General features: G+C 34.6%; 1 protein-coding gene across 1 annotated transcript in view; it reads left to right on the forward strand.

The window, feature by feature from the left end:
• Positions 1–13,495, forward strand: part of slc25a26 (solute carrier family 25 member 26) — a 66,501-nt gene that overhangs the window by 7,496 nt on the left and 45,510 nt on the right. Inside the window, exons 4-5 of the mRNA XM_051912105.1 lie at positions 5,311–5,415; positions 5,605–5,652. Of these exons, the coding sequence (XP_051768065.1) occupies positions 5,311–5,415; positions 5,605–5,652 (153 nt within the window). The remainder of the gene's footprint in view (positions 1–5,310; positions 5,416–5,604; positions 5,653–13,495) is intronic.

Genomic DNA, 13,495 nt, shown 5'->3' on the forward strand with positions numbered 1-13,495 from the left:
GCAAATAATCCATGCATTGCCCGCGAGAATTCGGTTGCCTGTGATTTATTGTACAAATCAAGCCAGAGCGTTGTACTGTGGCTCATTTTCAAACTTTTCCCACCCATTCTTCTTGTTCTCACCTGGCAGGTCTTTGAAATATCTAAAAAAAAAAAAAAAAAAAAAAATAGGCAATCCAAAATTGAAGTGTTGGGTTAACAATGTTTTCTCTGCACATGCATTGGTATTATTAAAGGAAGAGATAGGGGACGTGTCAGGCAGATATTGGCCTGTGCAGATAGATTTTGGGAGGCATCGCTCCATAAGGACCCGAGGGGGACACTGTTGTTGTTGTTGTTTTTTACGGCACCTGTAGGACGATCTGTGGAAGATTGTTCCAGATGCCTGTTGTAATTCCAACTTCCTGAAACACTGCTGGGAGACGTGTGTTCCGAGTTCACGGACTGGTTGGAATGTTCCAGCTGTGTCTATTGATGTCTGGAGTCACAGCTGTGAGAGTGACCTTGGTTTAGTTTATGCTAATGGAAATGTGTTTTGTTGGGATTTAAAAAGTGGCTTCAGGTTTGTGGGTAAAATGGCAGAAATGTTTAGAATTACTGTATACATTTACATACTATACAAAGTTTGGGGTCAGTAAGATCGTTTTTAAATGTTTTTGAAGTTTCTTATGCTCACCAAGGCTGCATTTATTTGATCAAAAATACAGTAAAATTGTAAAATGTTATTACAAATGAATAAAAATGTCTGTTTATTATTTTAATATATTTTTAAAATGTAATGGTAACACTTAACAATAAGGTTCATTAATTAAACATTGGTTAATGTATTAACTAACATGAACCATGAGCAATACATTTGTTGCTGTATTTACTAATCTTCGTTAAAGTTAGTTAATGAAAATACAGTTGTTCATTGTTTGTTCATGTTAGTTCACAGTGCATTAACTAATGTTAACAAGATTTTAATAATGTATTAGTAAATGTTGAAATTAACATTAACTAAGATTAATAAATGCTGTAGAAGTGCAGTTCATTATTAGTTCATGTTAGCTAATGTCATTAATTAATGTTAACTAATGAACCTTATTGTAAAGTGTTACCAATGTAATTTATTCCTGTGATGGCTGAATTTTCAGCATCATTATTCTTTAGTGTCACATGGTCCTTCAGAAATCATTCTAATATGCTGATTTGCTGCTCAAGAAACATTTCTTATTATTGTCAATGTTAAAAATAGTTGTGCTGCTTCATATTTTTGTGGAAACTATGATATATATATATATATATTTTTTTTTTTTTTTTTTCCAGGATACAAAGTTCAAAAGAACAGTATTTATTTGAAATAGAAATCTTTTGTAACATTATAAATGTCTTTATTTTCACTTTTGATCAATTCAGTGCATCCTTGCTGAAGGAAAGTAGACTATCAATTTATTTAAAATAATAATAATAATAATAATAATAATAATAATAAAAATAAAAAAATAAAATAAATAAATAAATATCTTACTGATACCAAATTTTACACGTCTGGTAACACTTTACTTGAAGCTGTATAGATAATTTAAATCATAAAATTATTAAAATGAATTACAAATGCCTTATAATATGCATTCTAAAGTGTTATATCTTTTCATTTTATCCACAGTTATGACAAATTACAATCTATTCTCAGTTAAACCTTTAATAATGCAATTTTTAACACATGATGTAACACACTAGCATGTTTTTTTTTTTTTTTAATTCATTACAGCCTTTAAAGGCATAACCCTGAATAGACAAGTTTCATAATTTATTATGTATTATAATGTAAAATCATTTTAACTATACTGTAAAAAATGAATCATCAGTCTTGTAATTTTCATTAAAACAATGAAGGTGATAATTAAAATAGTGTGTATATTTTATTAATAAAATTGTGGTTCAGTGTTGTATAGAAAATATTGAGAACATTTCACTAATAAAACCAAGAGATACATTTTCTTAATTTTTTAAGGACACTTTTGAGGCTTGAATTGAGGAACCAACTAAGCTAATAAAATAAGGAAAGAAGGCTACCTATTTATTTTATGAGAATTAGTTCAATTATGCGGTTTTAATTAGAGACACCATTGTTAGTTCCCAGCACGCTTTGCATATGGCTGGAAATAGAGAGTAAATACTGAAATTAAGTTATATTTTATGTGTTTTTATGTGTGTTGAAATATGTTAATGTTTAATGTTCAGTTATGTTTGACATTTGAAAGAGTTTCTGTTATGTTGAAGTTTTGATCGTTACCATTGTGCAGAAGAGTAGAGCTAATGGTTATGAGAATAACTTCATGTACTAATAATTTGAAGCATGTTGCTTTGTTTAGTGAACAATAACTTTGCTTTTGCCAGTGCAATAACAAGTTTTTCTTACTTGTGCTGTGCTAGCAGCATACAGTCTTTTAATTGTACAACATAATTCAAAGTCAAATATAAACGGGTCATTTCCATTCACTCTAAATCACACACTTTTGAGTTAACTTAAAAAAGAACATTTCACTAAAAATATTAAATTAATTGTGTCATAGACTAAATAATTTAGGAAATTTTACATGATTTATTCAAGTAGATTCCATTAAAGAAATCCAACCTTAAAAACTTCTATGTGTGATATTGTTACCATAATTTAAGTAAACAGCACCTAACATTTTTTTTTTTACAGTGTAAATTATTCATTAAAATATATGACTTTACCATCTATTTTTATGGCAGGCTATTAGAATCATAATTGTTACACGTAAACAACTGATTATGTGATGTTATCGCATAATGCATGTTTTATAGTGATTTCTATGAACCTTAAAAATTGTTCGTAAATAATAGAACTAAAACTATTTTTTTTTCAGTCTGTTTAAAGTGTCCTAGGCAAATGGTCAGTGTGTATTCATTCGTCCCTTTAGGTGTGTGTGTGTGTGTGTGTGTGTGTGTGTGTGTGTTGTAAAGAACAGCGTGAGGACAAGACAAACGGCCCTGAACTGATTCACCCAGTGCTAAAATAAGCTATGTGCCTCGCTTTAATTGCCCCTGCTTCTTCACCGACCTTCCTGTCGTGGCTGACTGCTGGCCTGTTCGTCGTGTTGCCGTGGAATTGAGACTTTCGTCCTCAGAGGGGTTTGTTTTTCCACCTCAGAAGCGCAAAGCGGGAATGGGAAGCGCGCGCTTGGATCGGAGGCAGCGACTAATTAATGCCACACCCTCCAAATTACTCGCAAATAAAGATAAATGGTGATGGGAATACAAAAACACACATACAAAATGTATCTCACAACTCTTTCCAACAAGGAAACCAGACGTTAATTAGTACAAAACTGCCTTTAAATCAGTGGCAGTGCCTCGATAATCGCCTGACTGGTCACATACAGGTACTTCCATAAACACCGCGAAACTGTAAAGACTTCGACATCCACTTATTTTAAAATGTCCTCAGCCTAGTTTTCCTCCTCACTGCGCTCTGTAAATTGCCCAGAAATACACAATGTCGGTAATTGATCTGATATAATCTCTCGCCAGTCCTCCATCAGCTCCCCTGCGAGATGATACTAAATTGCGCGGCGCGTACTCGCGCCCACCAATTCAATTACTGCACGAATTACTTGTCATATCCACTTCCCTCTCTATTTAGTGCAGTAATTTTGATCCTTTTGAGAATTACACGAGGGGACGTGATGTTTAGTGTTTCATAAATGTTAGCCCAGCAAAAAGAGAATGTAATGAGCTTAGTAAAATGGGCCCTGTCAGTTTCACTAAGAGACCGATGGTCGCAGGTCGCGGATTTCACCGCTGGATGGCACTCTTGGTACACGTTTTTGGCTTGTTTAAAATTCGAAGCCTACCCACTTATCTTATTTTTCTCAATGGAAATAACAATTACAGATTCCCTCAGCTGGATCTAGCACAATTGTGTCATGCCATACCGCAAAGTCTTGCATGCTGTTTTCTGTAAGCCAAGTGGCCATTCATTCGGCAACTTCAGTGTGATGCTCTGCCGCCTGCCAGACTCATCTAGAGCGCAAACTACCGTAGCTTGTTCACACACACTGTGCCTGTACGCTGTCAGCTGGGCTCACAGTAGTCCTAACCTCTCTCATAGTAGCACCCCACGCCCGCTCTGTCATTCAGAAGAGATTACTTCTAGCACCACAGATCCAGTGTGAGCCTGGAGGTCTCGTGGGGGGCCCGGTGAAACTCCCCGTGGTTGCGGAGATTGCTTTCCATCCTCGGTTCGCCCTGGTATTTCCGCCCCCAGCATGGAGAGGATCAGAAGTAATGCACCACAAGTGTAGTTTAGAGGTGGATGCGGCCGTGAAGAATGAGCTTGAATAATGCCACACTTCAGCTATCGACAAAGCATGTTTGCTGGAATTGACTGGGTCGCCATTTCAGCTGTTGTGTGTGCGCGCGCGCGCGTTTGAGAAAAACGGCGTTTTTGTGACTTTTATGATACGTGGACATTTATTAGTCATTGGTAATGGGTTGTTTATTAAGTCACATGAACATATTAAATAATGAATGGTTAGTCAATTTTCGTGTAACTGTGTTAATGGTGAGCTGTGTTATTCTAATAAGTGCAAATGACCAGTAGCCACATTTGACAGTTAGTTGTTATATTTTCTGAAATCATATTCTTAATAAGGATTTTTGTCTTACTGGGGGGTAAACATTAGAAAAAAGTCTGTAAAAGAAAATAGAGTCTCTCTCTCTCTAAACAAGAGAGAACCAATGAAATATTAATAACTGATTAAGTTGTAGACAATGTATGCTATGCATTTTATTTTTATTTTTTTTATTTTTTCAATAAAACCTGTAGCTGTGGTTTGCAATTAGCCAAGTTTAGTGTTTTGTTCTTCCCTCATATTTTAAATATTTAAAAAAATATAAAACATTTTCCCCATATTTTTATGGTTTAATCAAGCTTGTATGGTCATTAAAAACAAATATCCTTTCAGGACATCACCTTTGGTGCTTTAACTAAAGTCTCCCATTTTTAATTTAAAACTTAATTCTTAAACAAATGTTATAATAATTTTATATATATTTTTATCTTTTTTTTTATTCAAGTGCTTGGTTTGGAAATCTTACCTTTTAAAAAAAAATAAATAAATAAATAAATCTGTTTTTGTTGTTTTAAATATAAATCTTCTCTTAAACTATGAATTTGTTATTTTATTTCCTGTTTTCAAACAGCTATATTGTGCAGTGTTCTTGAGTATTTTTTTTTTTATCTTTTTGTGTGAACAGTACTATTTGACGTGTTGATGAGTGTTCTCTTCCTCTTACACAGGTCGCCTGTCTGATTCGGGTGCCGACTGAAGTGGTAAAGCAGAGAACACAGGCCAATCCCTCCCTCAATACCTACCGGGTGCTGCTGAATACACTACAAGAAGAGGTGCGCGTATATCGTCAGCTTGACTTACAGTGAACAATGCACTTGAGTTCACTTGAGCTGTCATGTTAAACACAGATGAACGGGTGGATTGACTGTTAAATAAGTTGTTTTGTAAAGCAATCAGTCATGAAAATGCCATGTCTTTTTGTTTGCACAGAGATGACAACCCTTTTTGATTTGTCATTGCAGGGTTTCAGAGGGTTATACAGAGGTTATGGCAGCACAGTACTTAGGGAGGTAGGCTGGTTTTCTGTATACACAATAAAGTACTCAATTATTTTACATAATTATAGAAATGCTATTGTATTGGCATTTGATTTGAATATCTCTTAAAGGGACAGGTCCCACTTTACATTAAGTGTCTTTAACTATGTGCTAACATTTAAAAGTGCATTGTATTTTTTATGTACAGTAAGTACATAGTAGGTACACCTTATATACAGTGACCAAAAGTCCTAAAAAAAATTGTCATCATTTACTTACCCTCATGTAATTTCGGTAACACTTTACAAAACGGTTTCAATAGATAACAACATTAGTTAACTAATTTAGTTATTATGAAATGAGAATGAACAATACTTTTACAGCATTTATTAAAGGATCATTTAACCCAAAAATATGGCTGCCCCCTAACAGTCGACTAACTGTTAGTCGACGAGAAGAGTCGCTTAGTCACATGGGGGAAAAAATCCACCGGCAGTGGCAAAGTCACGCAGTCTGTGACAGTTAACAGCTGTTCTATGTGGTAAATACAGTACATCGGGCAGGACATCCAAATGCTTGCCTATCATTTATCAACCTCAAATATGGCTTATCATCTGAAACATGTAAGTAGTAGCAACTTTATATGGCCACTCGCTTTAACGTTAACGTAGATAGATGTGGCCTATTCAAGTGCAGAGTGTGAAAGCTAAATAGTAGCACTCTTACTGCATGACGGCTAACATGGAGGTGGTGGCACGATCACTTGCACTCCGTCATTTTTGGTCATACAGATAAGAGTAATACATCTTTTGAATCTGTGAAGAGTCTACTTTTATTTGTGTGCACTCACAATAACAAAATGTTGTGCTTTTGTAAAATATTGAAAGCAAACAAGGTGAGCTTTCTGCCATCTCTCTGTGTGAACTTGTGTGCCAAAAAAGAAAAAAAAAAGAACTGAAACTCCATGTAAACTTGCCTCACAGACACGAAATATATATATATATATATATATCTCTATGTATATATATATCTCTATATATATAGATATAGATATATAGATACATATTTATATAGATTAGAATCTATAGAATACGTTTCATACGGATTATGCCTATAGGCGTGCATATAGAATGACTACTAGTCGACCAGAAAAATCTTTAGTCGAGGGGAGCCCTACTCAAAAATGAAAATTATAATCGGAGATATATTTAAAAATATCCTCGTCCAAGCTTTTTATTGGTAGTGAACGGGGGCTGTTTTGAAGCCCAAAAAAAGTGCACCCATCCATCATAAATTTAATCCATATGGCTCCAGCTTTATGCTTAATAAAGGCCTTCTGAAGCGAAACGATGCATTTTGGAAGAAAAATATACATATTTAAAACTTTATAAACTAAAATAACTAGCTTCCGCCAGACGATCAAACGCTGTATTAGTTAACATTGATTTAATGCACTGTGAACAAACAATGAATGATTGTATTTTTATTAACTAACATTAACAAAGATTAATAAAAACTGTAACAAATATATTGCTTATTGTTATCTCATTTAAGTTAATGCATTATCTAATGTTAACAAATGAGACCTTATTGTAAAGTGTTACTGTAATTTCTAACCTCAGTCTTTTCTTTTCTTTTCTTTTTTTGTCCATACAATGAAAGTTAAAGAATCCAGTGTTGTTTTTAACCTCACTTACTTTCATCATACGGAAGTTTTGTGTGTGTTCCACTGAAGAAAGTACGGTTTGGAACGACATGGTGATATCCCTTTAAGCAAGATTTTGACCCCTTTCTTTTTTGTTGTGAATTTCTGTTTGCTCATTAAAGTATCTTTTTTTTGTATTAACAATTTATTTAGCTTATTAAACTAATTAGCAATGGAACAAGCAGCAGGCAGAGGAACCACAAGGTGAAACACACCGTAGCCCTCCGACTCAAGAGAAGATGCTTTAAAAAAAAAAAAATGGATCTCTTACTCTCTTTGATTAATCATCTGCTTCCTCGCACACCTGCATTGCATGATAATGCTTATTGAGTTCAGGCAAAGCTCATATTTTTTCATTTGTTTTCCAAATTTATTTTCTCCTCCATGTCACGAAGACGAAGATAAAAGGAGGGAAATATTCGAAATCAAAGAAAACTTGTCTGCATGAAGGTGACACTCATTTTTTCGTGAGGTGATATCGTCTTTCACTGCCGGGCGATCTTGTACTTATTTTCCGCCTCACTTAACTCCCGTTATTCACGCAAACTCCATCTGGACATAAAGAAAAAAGAACAACAAGCTTTTTCTGATTTCTCCAAGGGCTTCTGAATAAATGAATACATTTTGGATGCAAGCGGGCGGCTCAGGCGGAATACCAAGGGCCAGATAAAATAGAGGTGCCGAGAGGTGCCCCGCTTCTTTCTTGGGATTGGCTTTGACGTGTGTCAGGAAGCTAATTCATTTTCTCGGCCCGCTATCTTATCCAGCGCTGCAACCCTGTCAGGGTAAGTTTGTTTACCCTGGATGCCGAGTCCTCCTTGCGCAAGGATTTAATTGGGGTCTTCTCCATTATGCAGATTCATTAAAGAACCCCGGACAAGAGGTTGTGATGAGATACAGCCCGATATGCGCAAGTTGATCATGTAGAAGAGAGAGAGAGAGGATGGCAAGCAGTTAAATGAAAAACAAAAAGGCTGGTGTAAAAAGGAATCCTGCATGCATGACATGATGTAAATATAAATAAACAGTAGGTTTTAATCTGATTATTACTTTTGTGACTAAAAAAATATAGATTGGGGTTGGTAAGAGGTAAGTTTTATAAAAATGAAGTCTCTTATGTTCACCAAGTGTTCATTTATTTGATCAAAAATACAGTATAAATTGTAATATTGTAAAATATTACTACAATTTAAAATAAATGTTTTCTATTTGAGTATATTTTAGAATTCAACTTTGGAAACATAGAAATAAACTGCATTTTTAGCAGCCATTACTCCAGTCTTCAGCCACAAGAACCTTCAGAAATCATTCTAAAATACTTAATTTTTAAATTTTTCAGGATTCTTTGATAAATAGAACATTTAAAAAGAACAGCGTTTATTTGAGATTAGGGCTGTCACAATATCAGATTTTTCACACCACGGTTATTGTGGCCAAAAGAATTCACAATATCGATATATCGCGATATCTATAGAAACCTTTAAGAAAAAAAAACAATGTTATCAGTCAAATTAATTTTACTTTATTTTGTCTTTTTAATATTTTTTTTTTTTTTTTTTTTTTTTTTAAGCCAATGAATCGCACCATTGCATACAACTACACTTAAGGGTAATCAGATACTGATAAACAACTGATAAACACAAGGCACAATTATTTTTATTTTTTGCATACTGTCTTTAGCAAATTTTTATGAAGGAAGACAAGCATTTAGTTTATCTGATTTCAAGCTGGAGTAAAAAACACTGCCTGAATGTATCCCAAAGAACTGAAAAGACTTTCTGATGTACATTTTAAAGACCATGCTATGTGATTTTATTTAGAGGCAGGAATTATATTATTTTTATAGTATTCTATACAGTGATAAAGGCCATGTAGATTAGCATAGCATTATAAATATACATTATCCTTACGAAAATAACCAAGATGGCTTAAACACAGACAAACCATATACTGTCAAAATGGTGTCTTAAATCATTCAAAATGTCTCTATCTGCATTTTAAATGCACATTTCAAACGGATTACGTATGTAACCTGTTTCTTTTCATTTCGAATTGTTTCGTTTAAAAGTAGGCCTAGACGTTTCAATCTTTCTATAGATATATTTCTCATGTCTATGAGGCAAGTAGCCTATACACTGAGTTTTGGTTCATTTATCACGTGCAAGTGATCGCGCCGGCGCCTCCATTATATTGTCTGCTATATTTGCTTCTTATTTATTAAATCCAGGCAATTGGTTGATGAAACACTGATTAAAATTAAGATACAATTTATAAAAAAAACGAAAATCACTTTAACGAAAGGCTTTCTACAAAACAAAACTTAATAAAGTGGTCAAAATCATGTCTGACCCACTCCATGTCTCCCGATATATTGCGCATCTTATGATGTAGCTATCCTATGTTACTCGTGCTGTTCACTTTTCATAATCAACATAGATGAAATTAAAAAATAACATTATAATATTTAAAGATAAATATGAGACTAAAAATGTTTTCGCTCACGTGCTCTGCTGTATAGAGAATCTCCTCCGTCTTATCAGAAGACATGATTTTGCACGGCAGTAGCAGCTGTGCGCGCTGCATCTTCTTCTGTTTTATGTCACATTGCAGCGTTAAGGTGCAATACCGCCACCTATTGTTCTTTGGGATGTCAACCAGGTATTGGCGCTGGATTATTTATGTGTCTTATTATCATGTGTATTATTCATTTTAAATATTACGGTTATCGCGGTATATCGTCACACCCTTAATTAACACGATATCGGTTTTTCGGTTTTTTATATATATAAAATACACACACACACACACACACACATATTATTGTAAATGTCCTTACTTTCACTTTTGATCAATTTAATGCTTCCTTGCTGAACAAAAATATTCATTTTTAAAAAAAAATCTTACTGACAGAAAACTTTTGAGTGGTAGTATATTTTAGCCATTATTCTTAAAATTTGTAGTTTCCTCAACTTGAGCCTACCAAAAATGAAAATTCTGTCATTATTTACCCACCATCATGTTGTAATATGATTTACTTTCTTCTGTGAACATGAACTCCCTGACTATTGGCCACTGTTTTCAATATTAGAAGGACTGTGGCTGTCATAAAAATATCGTAAAATTGGTTCATAAGACTCATTCAATATATTACAAGTCTTCTGAAGCCATTCAATAGCTTTGTGTGGGGAACAAGCCAAAATAAAAATCATTATTCAATAAATATCTGACCGATTGCAGCTCTCTGTAGCTTTGGTAAGTTCTTGAATGTTTGAGAAAAGTCCAATTCGTGAATGAATTATTTTCAGGCGGCTCATCTTAAATAATTCTGAATTATCCGGTTCTGAAGTTGTCCAGTTAAAAATTGTTAACAGGAAAGGATTTTCAGTAAAAAAAAATAACACCAGTCATAAGTTTAATCTTATCTTATAGAGTGTATCATGGTTTCATCCACTAGAGGGCATAACAGGATTTGGACAAATCTGATAACCATCTGCATGAAAGCTGAAAAAAGACCACAGCCCTCAGATTACTAGGAACATCAAAGAGCACAACTTTAACTTTATAAAAGCTGATTTGAAGATAAAACCATTTTCTCTGGCTGACACTTTTGTAACCTGTCCTTATGTATCTTGGTCTATTTGCTGCAGTGAAACAGTAGTATTAAAAATGAATAATATGGAATTTGTTAAAAATGTTTCTGTCATGTTGACGGAGGGATCTGATCATAGCACTTTCTCATGGTCCGTGACACACGCCCGAGAGAGAGCGTGAGAATGAGAGAGGCAGACAGACAGAAGAAGAGTGCTATTGGAGATACAGCTCACAGTACTGTTGGTTACCATCTGACAGTACTCTTTGTATATCAGCACAGATGTGAGAGTGGAGAGAAGGGGAGGAGAGGAGAACTGGCAACCTTGTAAGAATGTAGTTATGAAACACCTACGCCTTGAGCCGCGCTCTTGTCAGTTTCTGCATTAGTTTTTGCCGAGATATCCAAAAATGTTTTTTCCCTCAGCATTTGCTCAGATTCAGACACTGATCTTAAGTAGGGCAGGATGATAAAAAAGGGCCAAAAAAGTTATTGTGATTTAAAATTTTTCATGTCAGTCGATATCGATAATTATCACGATAAACATCAAATCTTTATTTCTTTCAAGTTTAAAGGCAGATTTTTGCTCCTGAGTAAAAGTTGGTGAAACCAGACAGTTAATCATCCGTAGTATCGTACATTTAGATTGTGATAACCATAGGTAAAACCACACATATAGCATGTCACTACCATTGTTAAATGTAACTATATGGTTTCTGTAGTATTTGTTATGAAAAACAGTAGCCTAAATACATTTAGTATAAATACAAATGCACAAATGCTATAGCTTAATAATAACGAAAATACTTTCTTCACAGTACCATCATGCAGTTAGTGTTACTACAGTAAATCCATGGTAAATGTTGGTGATTTGTAGATTGAAAAGCATTCTAACTGGAATGTTCATGGCACAATGCTTCTCCTGTTATCCTCGTCAGTGCTGTGTAGAATGTCAGCGCTGTTTCATATGTCTTTAAACTAGTTAAAATCACAGAGACATTTGATTTCTTCACAGAATTCAAGTGCTTTTTGATCTCACAGCACTGTTTAGTGGTCGCGCGATTAAGACAATGAGTAAATACATCGCTGTGCTTGAGCTGAGCTGATAAATGGTCCGTGTGGCGCTGTTAAAGCTTTTTCATTCCCCTTTTGCCACATAAACATTGTATCGAACATTTAGCAATCTTTTGTTAGAATTTTGTCATGGAATATTATATTGCGATAATTATCGTTTTATCGTCCAGCCCTAATCTTAAGTGATTTCTGAGAAACACTTTTGATATTTGAAATGAACCCAAACAAACAAACCCCTTCCTTCATTGCTCCACCCCCAAAATACTTGAACACACAATGCAGGAGTGGATGTCTCTTTATCATAGCTGAAGCAATGCAAAAATATAGCAGCGTTGATGAACCAACATGAAGGAAGAATAAAAACTGAACAAGAGTACTGTACAAGCCAGAATTTGTTGTTAGCCACCAGCTAGGGCTGGGCAATATGACCACAATCTTATATCACGATATGAGTACTTTTATATCACAATAACGATATATATCACGATAAAGTTATTCTTGCTTTAAATAAGATTTTTATGATATCAACATTTTCCATATCATTAAAAATTTCATAATTATCATCAATTTCAATATAATTAAAAAAATTAATACTAACCTAAAAAACTCTCAAGCTTACTGAAGACAAATAAACTGTGATAAAGAAAGAGCAAAGAAAACAAACTACAATAGATAAAAGACAGACAAAATAGAACTACATGAAAAAACTTCAAGCACTAGAAAATGTATAAAGTAATCAAAGGTATAAAAAACAATGCATAGTCTTTACTGTGTAAATTAAATATACATTTATTCTTATTAAAGTTACAAAAGCAAGCAAGTTCTCTCTTTTTTTTGTTGTTTAAATATAGCATTAATAATGACAGCAGGTAAATTTGGATGCTGTCTCTTTAAGACTGACTGCACCGATCCATTAACTTGAGCCTTGTCTTTCTCATCTGTACCTTCACTTAAGACATAAATGGCTCTGTTTACTTGCAAATACGTGGTCACTTTGGCACATAGGTATGTGTATTTAACTGTTCAAGCCCAATTAGGTGTCAAAAAGCACTCAGTTCAGTCCTCACGCGCTCTATGAGCAGCGGCTTTATGTCGTGCGTCTCTCAGACGGCGCTGAGAAAGAGTCTCTAAGAGAGCGCATGCATATGCTGAAATGAGTTGTCTTTCGCTGCTAATTGCACTTAAACGGTTTAAAACCACTTGTTTTTAAACCGCAATGCTTAAAAACTCATGCAAATTATAATGTTTCGTGACCGTGCAGCATAGCAACCTCACATGAGCGTAAACTTGACAGAGTCGATTGTCCAGTTTATCCCCCACCCCTACTTATTGTGCTTAATACACTTTAACATCGAGGACGTCTCTAATTCACGATCGCCTTCTGAGAGAGGCAGGTTTCATGCGTGCACTTTGGCAGTGTGCCAGTCAGCATGAGCGCTGCACCGAGTTCCTTTTCAGGATATATTGTGCTTATAACTCTTTTAACATCAAGCACGTCCCGCTCTTTA

This window comes from Ctenopharyngodon idella, chromosome 11 (genome assembly GCF_019924925.1).
Source record: "Ctenopharyngodon idella isolate HZGC_01 chromosome 11, HZGC01, whole genome shotgun sequence".
Taxonomy (NCBI): Eukaryota; Metazoa; Chordata; class Actinopteri; order Cypriniformes; family Xenocyprididae; genus Ctenopharyngodon; species Ctenopharyngodon idella.